The sequence below is a fragment of the Channa argus genome, chromosome 14 (genome assembly GCF_033026475.1).
Source record: "Channa argus isolate prfri chromosome 14, Channa argus male v1.0, whole genome shotgun sequence".
Lineage (NCBI taxonomy): Eukaryota > Metazoa > Chordata > Actinopteri > Anabantiformes > Channidae > Channa > Channa argus.
In genome coordinates, this window is record NC_090210.1 from 19523856 (window position 1) to 19534966 (window position 11111).

Below are 11111 nucleotides of genomic sequence, written 5' to 3' on the forward strand. Positions count from 1 at the left end.
GAGCCAAATCTGAAGTAGTAAAAGCCCTTAAACTATTCTGAGACCAAATCACAGGAAGCAGATTTTTTAAACATTAAATAAAAACACAAACTAACTGATCACCTTTTTGAGTCTTTGATGGAATGGGTTACTCAAACATACACTATATTGCCAAAAGTATTCGCTCACCCATCCAAATAAACGAATTCAGGTGCACAAAGCAAGGTCCACAAAGACATGGATGAGTGAATTTGGTGTGGAAGAACTTGACTGGCCTGCATATTTCATAAACACACACCTAAACCTCGTGGAAAGAGTCCCGGAAGAGTTGAAGCTGTTATAGCTGCAAAGGGTGGGCCGACGTTACATTAAACCCTATGGATTAAGAATGGGATGTCACTAAAGGTCATATGGGTCTAAAGGCAGGTGAGCGAATACTTTTGGCAATATAGTGTATTTAGTTAAGTACATTTTCTTTACTTGGTTTTTCCTATTTTTCTGGTTCTTATGTGTTTACTGTTACTGTACCCGGTGTTTAGATTTACTCAAATAAAGCGTCTAATGCTTTCAATGTGCTTTTTAAAAGGTGCAAATATCTACAGTTGACTCAAAAACAAGAATAGAAAAGTAGTTAGAAGGATGGAAAAGTATTTACTCTTTTACTATACAATTTTGCTTTTTCATGTGCTGCCATTTCATTGTTGTACACAATCAATAGTAGAATAGTTAAGGTGTAATAGAATAATAATTGTGACCAGACCCATTAAATGGTGCATGCGCATCAGTAAAATTTTATGAGATCATATAAATTAATAATATAACATTGACAGACACTATTCTTTGCATAGTAAGTAGCTTTTACTTGTAATGACCCCTTTTACTTAAATGATCTAAATACTTCCTCTACTTCTGCAGCTGCTGCAATTAATCAGGCCCTTGTACAAATCCATTCGACTACTGAAATATAACATACAGGTAAAAGTATCAGTGTTGCAAAGTTGAAATGGCTAAAATTTTATTTGAAAATATAACTTTGCTTTTCTTCACTGTTCATTTAAATGTACACTTCATACTACTGAGGTAAGAGTTAGGAAGAGGTGCCCACTCACTTTTTATTGGCTTAACTGTTTATTCGATTTTCTAAAATCAGCATTGATTACAACCATTTCACATGTAAAGGCCTCAGTCGATACTTAAGACATTTAGGAAAATTCAATTCTGCTGCCTTTTTTGGGTCATTTTGTTTCACCTTAGGGAATCAAAATCTAAAAATACAAGCAATAAAGAGGAGCATCAATAGCCAAAAAATGTTTTATTAAATTCATAATCGCCACTACAATGTAGAATGATTTTATTCATCCATTTTAACTGTAATTTAATAAACAATCTCTTAAATAGAAGCCACGTCTAATCATGTAGAAAGCTTATTTCTAAAGTAGCATGAGTCCTTTTGGTGCCGAGTCGTACAGATCCACGTTTCTCAGCATGTACGCAGTATCACTGCACTATTCCAGAAATGGACACCCAAAAGTATCCATTTCTGAAATGAAAACCGACTGTATCTGCATGTTGCTGACGTGCACTAGTGGCAGGCTGAACCAAAATGGTTCCTGTCTCAGGAGATGATGCGATGGATGCAATGCACCTTTAACAACCATTTCCCCGCACGAGGAAATGCCTTCTGTGAATCCGTACGAGGTATCAAACAGATGACAGAGGAAACCAGAGCAAAAGTATCAGTTTGCTTCATTTTTTGAGGCCTCATCAAAATTCTCCACCAGATCTGTAAAACAGGAACAACAAAGTACATCTGTTTGTGAGAAACAGTGAGTGACTAGTGCCTTTTTTTTCCGCCTGAGACGTTGCTATAATTCATTCACCTTCATGTAACCATTTTCTCAAAATGGATGAAGGGTATCATTTTGTAAAATAACCTGACCTTATAATCTACAATGGTAATGTAACACAGGAAGAAGCAATGATCTCTGAAACTGATGCAAACTCTTTAAATCCCTTCATTAAATTAAAGCAATAATAACAACTATACCTGGTACATCATCGTCCTCCTCTTCTGCAATTTCCTCCTTGCTGACTTGCCTGTCAATCGCTGAAAAAAGAAACAAGTGAATTATTGTAGACTTGTGTTATAGACTGCGCCCGTAAGCCCTTCCCACTGAAACCTGGATCACAGAAAAAGTACTGATCTACATAGACATAAAGTGAACTTAAACATCTATGAGCAGAAAAGAGCATGTGACATAATCAAACGCTGAGGAGTCTTGCCAGGTGCTACTCCTGTTTTTTGCCACGTGGAAAAGCTGCTCATGTGTTTACTTCACTGGGTTTATTCTCATCTACATGTAAATATTGAGGCCAAACACTTCAAACTGAGCCACACAGATGCACAAACAACATGCTCGTGTTCTATCTGTAGCTCATTCTTCTCTGTCTTTTCCCCCAGCTCTTCAGTTTCCCCTCACTGACTACATTTACATGCACTTGAGTAAGCAGGTCACCCAGTGAAATCAGCTTTCTTGAATAATCAAGGATCAAAATTTACATACACCTAATAAACCTGATCAACTAGAATATGAGTACACATGCGACAGATAAGTAATCTGATTTCTCCTCCATCTCTGACATATTTTAGAAGCCTGGGTCACAGATTGTAACCGTATGGTGACAGAAAATGCTGCTTCCTAACTTTTTTTCCTTTTTTTTCTCTCCTTTGGCTCTGTATGTTTCACAGAGTGACAGTGGAGAGAGAAGAAAATAGAGAGAAATAGAACGGATCCAAAGTGCTATCTAAATTTTAAAAAATCCAGGGTGGGAAGTGACTTATTTAGATTTCTAAAATGCTCTTTGTGCAAATTACATTTTCTGATGGACTTTAGAGAGACTTTGTTCCTGTATGCAGCCTTTTGTTATGCACATACTTTGTGGGCAGCATATTTCAGATATTACTCAGTTTTAGGGACAATCAACCACAGGATGTCTGCAGCGCAAATCCTTTTTTAATTTTTAATAAACTTGAACTTAAACATTTCTACTTTGTCATAATGGGTTTTGTGTAGTTTCATGGCCAAAAATGACAGTTTATCCCCGTAAAGTGCATCACAATACAAATACAAATGCACTCTTTGAACCTACACGGAGACCTGAACTCTGCAAGGCCCTTCTGACTATACTAATTTTCATTATTGTTTAAGTATTCATAAAACATACCAACTTTCTTTAAGCAAATCTCTTTTATTGTGACTGTTGGAGCTTGTGTGTGCACTCACATTGCCTTGGGAACTGCTCGGCCAGCTTGCGCAGGCTGCTGAGACTGTCGGCCCCCAGCTGGCTCAGGATCCCCGGCAGCATCTCCGTCAGCTGCTTGATCTCTGCATGGCCCATGATGGCGAAGGTGTTGGCAGACAAAGACGCCTGGACTTTAGGGTTGTTGAAGTGGATCACTGTCCCATCATCTTTTATCATATTCACCTGAGGGACGAAACATAGACTTAGACCCAATGAAATCTCATACACGAAGTTATGTCAGCACAGTTATGTAGCTTCAATTCAGATTTCACATCAATTAAAACAAGCATGAACTGGAAAGACGTGCATCAAGTTTAACAGCTCAAAACTATAGGTCAACTAAATGTGCAATAAAACATTTACAAAGCCAAGGCGTTTACAGTAAATGACACTCTGCATCCTAGAACAGAAAATTGCTATGAGTAATAATTCACTGTAAAATACAACAGGTAGGTCGAGCCACAACATGAATGAGATAAAAATCGTTTTGTGTATAAAGCGCTGTCTTAACTGTGAGTTTCATTGGTGTCTTGTGCTTTAGGCGAAACACTTTGAGGCAATTTTCTGGATTAAAGCACTCTAAAAATAATTTGGGTGGTGACACGCTTTGGTTAGGTCATGTCTGTATGTGTCTGCCTTTTAAAACGTGACTGATGAAAGATCTGTGACTGTCAGTTCCTTATAATCCTGTTGGAGTTGCCTCACCTCTTCTATCCCTGCAATGTTGTTTACTGCCAGTTTCTTCAGTGAGCCCTGCAGTTTTTTATCGTCAGCTGTTGCTGTCTTGTGAACAACCTTTTTCTTCCTGCGGGCTGTTCCCTGAGGACAGAACAGGTGTGGATGCCAAAAAAGGATTAGATGAGTGAATGAAGCAAAAGCCAAACACACGTTAACATGAGTGGATAAGACTACTTTTTTTTTGTTCATGTAGGACACATTGATTAAAATACAGCGTTTCTTATTTCTTCAGAACTATAATCTCAGTCAAATGGAACAAAAAACAACAAAAAAGCTTCACTTTGGTTTCTTTTGCAAAAAGTGGATCCTCCTGCTGAATTAAAAAGGTACTGTTCACATAAAGGGAGCCGATTAGGCCTCGGCAAAAAAAGCTATTATTGTTGCTACACGACAAGATTCCATATGTTCAAATAAACAAAACAAAAAACAGCATTCAGAAATGTAAAAGCTCCAACACATCAATACATCACACCTTAAAAAAAGAAGCCCATAACTTTTACACAAATCTTTAATTAGACCAGGCTTAAACAAGAGGTATGACTCAAGGTTCTTGCACAACCTAATGTTCAGGATCAAAAACTCTTTTTCAGTGCAAGGAAATTCTTGTTACTAAAATACTGTTACTTCTGGTAAAATATTCATAAGGTAAGTGTATTGGTACATGGCACTGGGCCTCTGTCACAGCAAAGATAACAATCTAATGCCACCTAGTGTTTGGCTACACTAAGTATGAACAAAGCCACAGAGGCCTCAGAAAGAGAATGCTGAGGTCAGGAGGAAAGACCTAGCAGATGCTGGCTGCCATCACACTGTGTTAAATAGGTCAGAACAGAACATATAGAATAAGAAAAAAACTCCCCCCAAAAACAAGTGTAAAGTCCTGGTTGAGATTTTTTAACTAGGGGCTCCTGTGTCACATATTACACCTGGTGTAACATTAATTTAGCAAAATGTGCAATTAAAAAAACAAATCTAAGGAAAATAGAGTTTGACTAAACAATCTTAACTAATTGTCCACTTAGCAACTTCCTCTTGCGCATTATGCTGCATCAGTGTCTTCATAGTAAAACGAGACGCACCATAAAATACATATGAAGCGATAACAGCCATTGAGTTTGCATTTGAATAGATGTCTGTAACTCCATTCACCGATGGACAAACTTAAGGATCATGGTTTGAATGAGACTTGTGTTAAGAGATGTAATAAAACAGCCAATACATGGCCGTAGACTGTACCTTTCCACCTATCCGGACTTGTGCCTGAAGTTTCGCGAGCTTCTCTTGATTCATAGTTCTGTTCTGTTTACAAATTAAAATTCAACTTTAGAATATTATAACATGACTTTCACACGGGAGCACACAGCCAAAAAATACAGGTTATCATAGTTCATTTAAAAACACGTTTGATCGTTTGTCATAATTGAATAATCACAGCATAGCTAGAATAATCCTCACTTCAACACACTGACACTGGGTTAGCAGACTAACAGATCAGCAATACTAAAGCTATGATGACAACATTAACCAACAGTGATGGAAAATTATTAACCAAAGAATAAGTTAAGAGATTTAACAATGATATTCAGCTAGCCTTTTAGATTGCTAACTAGCTAGAAATGCTAATTTGGCTAATAGCATGTGGTTGAAGCAACTACATAAACCAACTGGCTTTTTGTTTCTGGCTGGCGAACAACTAAAAAGAGCACCAGTTAAATACATGACAATAGAAATCAAATGAAATCAAACGAAATCAAATGAAATGTTAAACACGAATAAAATAAAATGTCTTACCTTTAATTACGAAATAACTGACACACCGCTGAACAGTTTTCGTCAATGAGGCGGAAGTCGCTAAAATCCGAAGCCATAAAACAGACTTCCGTTCAAGACTTTCACAATACAACTTCTGCTAATAAACTTCTGCTATGAAGAACCGTGCTTGTAAACTTTTGTTTCCATGGACGTTTCCGGTCTTGGTGCAACATTTTGTCTTGTAGCTTCACTGTTGAAGAAGACAAGCAGCACGCGGTTTGTGTGGATGTGATGTCATGTGAACAGTCTCCCGAAATGGAAAATGGTTTGTGCTGGGGAAGCATTTCCCCTCTTCCATGACCTTAAATAAAGACAACAATGTGCGTGTGCGTGTGTGAGTAAGTGAACACGGACACACTTTTGTCCAGTTTCTGTGCTCTGCTGCATTATATTCATGCTTCCATCCCTAATACTCTTCATGTACTACTACTACTACTTAATTGCTAGTAGTAGTTCATTTTATATATAATTAATATAAATGATATAAAATACTCGATATAAAACTCTATAATCATAGGACTTTAGACACAAAGCATAAGATTCCTTGGATGGAATTTACATACCACACAGATGCATGTGCTAATTATCTAATTTCCAAACACATAAGCCAAAAGGACTATATATATATATATATATATATATATATATATATATATATATATATATATATATATATATATATATATATATATATATATATATATATATATATATATATGGTAGTTAAAAAAAAGCTCCATCTTTACTAGCTGCAGCATTAAAATAATAAACACAATAATGCATCAACACTTATAATCAAGTAATACTTTCATTGACGTGAGATGCCTATTATGCTCACATTAGTTTTACTTTTGAAAGTTCAGGTTGTTATATTTGTACACTGTTTTTGCTGCTTTTAGCTAAGTACATCATATGACTATTTCTTCCACCAGTACTTGTACATTTGTCGTTTATATATATATATTTTTTTAAAGCGATAAAAAATGAAATGTCAACATTACTCTTTTCTGGAAAGTGTTTTATTGTGACATGTCGCAGTTGAACATCCGGGTCACCCGTGTAGCGAACAGCCGTTGCGGTTACCTGCTAGCTGCAGTCTGTGAGGGGACAGGCCAAGAAAATGCAAACGTTTCTGATAAATATCGCTTTATTTTCATCTGTTCAGGTTTTTCTGTCTTTGACGTTTTTTCGCGGTGTCGTCGAAGCAGCCAGCGGTAGAGGTGAGTCTTATGTTCGGGGTTAATTTTGTTGAGTGAAGTGAGCGTGAGCAGGATGTCTGCGCGGAGCAGCCGGTTCATTGATAGTTTCGCCGGCGTCTTTGTGTCCTGGATGACAAAGTTTGTATCCTGGAAAGGTGTTTACTCAGGCGTCGTTGTATTGCTTACTGCTAATATGCTCTCAGGTGAATTGGACACTTTTTCGGATTGTCTTAATGCAGCGTTTTTGCGGTCCTGCATAAGTCTATTTGGGACAAAAGTGCAGTTCATCCATTGATTGTGAAATGACTGCAAATTTGAAAAGCTTCAGAATCTGTGTCTCCATAAATACATTAGCTACACATTACTTTCAGTGTGTAGATACACGAGACACAAAATCTGTAATATTTTCTTGTAAATCTGTAAATGATCAGAAAGTTTGAGGCTATTCATGTTAAAATTAATTATTATATTTAATTCTCCACTGTTTAAAGGTCCTTAATACAATTTGGTCAAATTCATGTACAAAATGTAAGATTTCTTTGAGTTTTCTCAGGTGAGTTTGATTGGCTCATCAGAGACTTTGAATGACGTTGACTTACAGCCGTAGTTCACCTGTTATACTTGAAGTATGGCTGTACCTCCAGTTTCCAGGATACATTTCCAACAAAATAGCACTGCGATAGTGGGAAACATGGCATTGCAACTAAGTGAAAGTGTCAACCAATGGCTGAGCTGAAGGTTCAGTGCAGGGCTTTCAAAAAACACTCGCGGTACTTGTGTCAGCAGTAGAGGAAAAGTCACAGATATTGAAGCTGTTACTTTACAGACAGTCCGACTTTGATAAAAATGCTTGATCACACTAAAGCTATAGTTAAAAAAAGCTTTTACTATTGAAATTTTAAGTTAAAGTTTGAAAGATGTGCAATAATACTGGATCATATTATTTACAAGTCTGTATTTTTCTATAGGGTGTAGAAATGGATTTCTCAAATTAAAATGCAGGCACATGCCCCCTTCATGAATTAATTAAAGATACCACTTTTACATGATTCTCATCTATGGGATCTATTTATTTAGGTATATAGTAAATTCTATACTGCAAAGTATAAGCGAGAAATTTGTGCTGAAAACAGTATATTTGTACCACTGCTACTACATTAAGAGCTAGTTACTGTAAGTGGTACCATCTCCCTGCAGCTTAATATTGAATTACTGCTCGTTCAGTAGTTTGCCATAGTTTCCCTCCACAGTTCCCTTTGTTGAAACTGTATTTAGGGCAGATCCACCCTGCTGTAGAAATATAATACCATTTACACAAGAAGCGGTGCTTATTGTTCAATTCTCCTGCAGGCTTTGGAGATAACATCCACTGGAGGACACTGGATGATGGCAAGAAAGAAGCAGAGGCCAGGTGACTTCGCACACACTGAGAGCTAAAACACTCCATTTCTGCTGAAAAGGCTTTTGTGAAACCACTGCCCTGAGGCTTAATAGGAATCCACAACATCTATGTTTTTACTAATGACAAGAACAGACTGAGAAGTTCATAGCAGTAACATCATTAAAAAAAAAACAACAACATATTGCTGCGTGTCTCCAGTTGCAAGTCTGAGAAACAAATGTTGGAGGCGCTAATTGTCAGTGATGTAGAGATAATAAACTTTATTTTATTGACAGCGGACTGCCGATCATGGTCATCATCCACAAGACCTGGTGTGGAGCCTGCAAAGGTAAAACAACCTTCTCAATTTAAGTATTAGCATTTTCTAATGACAAAGCTTTGTCCCGTATGTCAAGTTTAAAGTCACAACACTCCAGTTAAACTAAACACTATTATTCAAGATGTCATTTAAAGCTATTATGGAACAATGAGAAGTGAACATCTGCTTGAATGGCAGCCATTACTTTAGCAGGTAAAGCAAGCAATGTTCTGTATGACACAGGCTTTATTCCGTCGGACTTAAGTTTTCACTATTACAATGGATGTAGACGCCCTAAAACTGCAGCCAAGAAAGCAGTTGGCCGTTATATTTGAGAAGGTGGAATCACAATATATTGACAGTTTTGGTTAAAAAGGGGCTTGAAACGACTGTCATAATGGTTGATCGTGAATTTTCTGTTAATTCTGAAGTTGAGGACGTGTTTTTCTGCTGCAGGTTTTATATCAAAGGTGCAGGACTAGGATGCTATAATTTTTATGATACAAGTGTTTCAAACAATTAATTGTGTTGCTGTGGTTTTTACATCAGCACTGAAGCCCAAATTTGCTGAGTCTAAGGAAATCACTGAACTTGCACACAACTTTGTTATGGTCAACCTGGAGGTAAGGAAAAAATGACCAGTTAAGTCTGATATTAAACATATTAATACTTATTTATTTCCAGTGTATTAAAACATCTTAAAATTTAAATACTGTGAAATACCAATGAATAAATGTAATTAAATTATTTGGTCTTTCCCATTATTCATTGACCATTTTTGCAATGACAATTTTCAGTATTTTACTAGAACTTCCTTTTCATACACTTGTTAGTTCTGACAGTTAAAGTGTTTTTTTTTTTTTTGTTGTTCTTGTTCTATCTCGTATTTAAACAGGATGAGGAGGAACCAAAGGATGAAGCCTTCAGCCCAGATGGTGGATACATTCCTCGGATTCTTTTCCTTGGTATGTGTGGGGTTCCACGTTAGATAAACACTCTTTAGGTCGTCCTTTATCTCATCAATCTAATCATGAATAGGTCATTAACTGCACCACATATTGGATAGCAAAGAATGATGAAACATTATAAATAATTTAGACTTTCTGGACTCCTTGTTTCCCCTCACAGACCCTAGCGGCAAAGTCCGTCCTGAAGTCATCAACAAGAATGGGAATCCAAACTACAAGTATTTCTACAGCAGTGCAGAGCAAGGTAACCATGCCGACACTTAAATTGAAATAAAATCAAGTCTCAGCTTTAAAGTCGGAGTCTGCAACGCACAGCACCAGATGCTGTGTCTCTTCACTGGTATTGTGGTAGAAATGTGAGCCACGTGCTAAAAAAACTGTTAAAATTCCCTCAAAAACGACCTGGTTATGATACATTACTTATTTTATCATTAGTTTAAAATATTTTTTTTAAAAGCTGCTTACGGAGCATCTTAGTGTTACTCTTGAAATACTTAAGGACTGTATGTACAGCAAAAAAAATATTATGGTTTTTGATAATTTGTATTCTTTACCTTTGTTCCCTTTGCCCCGTCCAGTTGTTTCTGGTATGAAAGAGGCACAGGAGAAGCTGACTGGTGACGCCTTTAAGCGGGGTCACACTGGAGATGAGCTGTGAGGCAGAGCCAAGCGTCAGGCTGTAAGGGCTACACTTCCTCTACCTGAACCTGAGCTTCAGATTGTACTCGTCCCCCAATCACCCTTTACTGCTGTTTTTAGACAGTGGGGTCAATCCCACTCACCGGCCCAAGCTGACCACTAATAGGCATCGGTGCTTGAGCATTTGTTTTTTTTCTGTGCAGTTTTTTTTTTTTTTAATTCACTACTCATTACCCTCCGTTATAAATTTGTACATTTGTATTCTGTTAATGAAATGCCATATACTGTATTTACTGATGTAGAGGATATAAACAACTCAATCTAGCCAAGTTCACTCCACACAGTATTTTCAATATGCCATGTTTTTAATACTAACTAAATGCCTTGTTTTTCATTATCCAACCACAGAATATTGTTTTAATTTTGAAGACTCACAAAAATCAGCACTTTTAACACTCATTAATGTGCTTCCAAAGATCCTCTACAGTACATTGTCTGTGACAATACTCACCATGCACTACTAGAGAGGTGCTGTACTTCTAATTTGTAATATCCACTCTCTTGAAGTTAAAGTTCTACCAGTTATTCTACACTTACTAAACTATAATTGTTATTCTGTTCTTAGTTGGCTTGTGATGTGACTTTTTTTCCCTCTACTGGCCTTGTGAAATTCTTTAAATGGTGGATGGAACTGGTTAAGTGTCTTGATGTATTTTGTACATGTACACAGACGTGTGCAAATAAAGTTTATTGTATTGAGTAGTTTGTCACTG

General features: G+C 37.0%; 2 protein-coding genes across 2 annotated transcripts; one reads left to right on the plus strand and one right to left on the minus strand.

The window, feature by feature from the left end:
- Positions 1-1274: 1274 nt before the first annotated feature.
- LOC137098753 (transcription factor BTF3 homolog 4-like) lies at positions 1275-5945 on the minus strand. The gene is made up of 6 exons (XM_067475312.1): positions 5812-5945; positions 5257-5319; positions 3988-4101; positions 3264-3465; positions 2027-2086; positions 1275-1762 (listed from the first exon to the last, which is right to left on the minus strand). Exons 2-6 carry the CDS (start codon positions 5308-5310, stop codon positions 1716-1718), a joined length of 477 nt encoding a protein of 158 aa, XP_067331413.1. The 5' UTR covers positions 5311-5319; positions 5812-5945; the 3' UTR covers positions 1275-1715.
- Positions 5946-6884: 939 nt separating this feature from the next.
- On the plus strand, positions 6885-11097 carry txndc12 (thioredoxin domain containing 12 (endoplasmic reticulum)). Its single transcript, XM_067474777.1, has 7 exons — positions 6885-7052; positions 8382-8442; positions 8709-8761; positions 9281-9354; positions 9627-9696; positions 9860-9943; positions 10278-11097. Exons 1-7 carry the CDS (start codon positions 6953-6955, stop codon positions 10355-10357), a joined length of 522 nt encoding a protein of 173 aa, XP_067330878.1. The 5' UTR covers positions 6885-6952; the 3' UTR covers positions 10358-11097.
- The last annotated feature ends 14 nt before the right edge of the window (positions 11098-11111 follow it).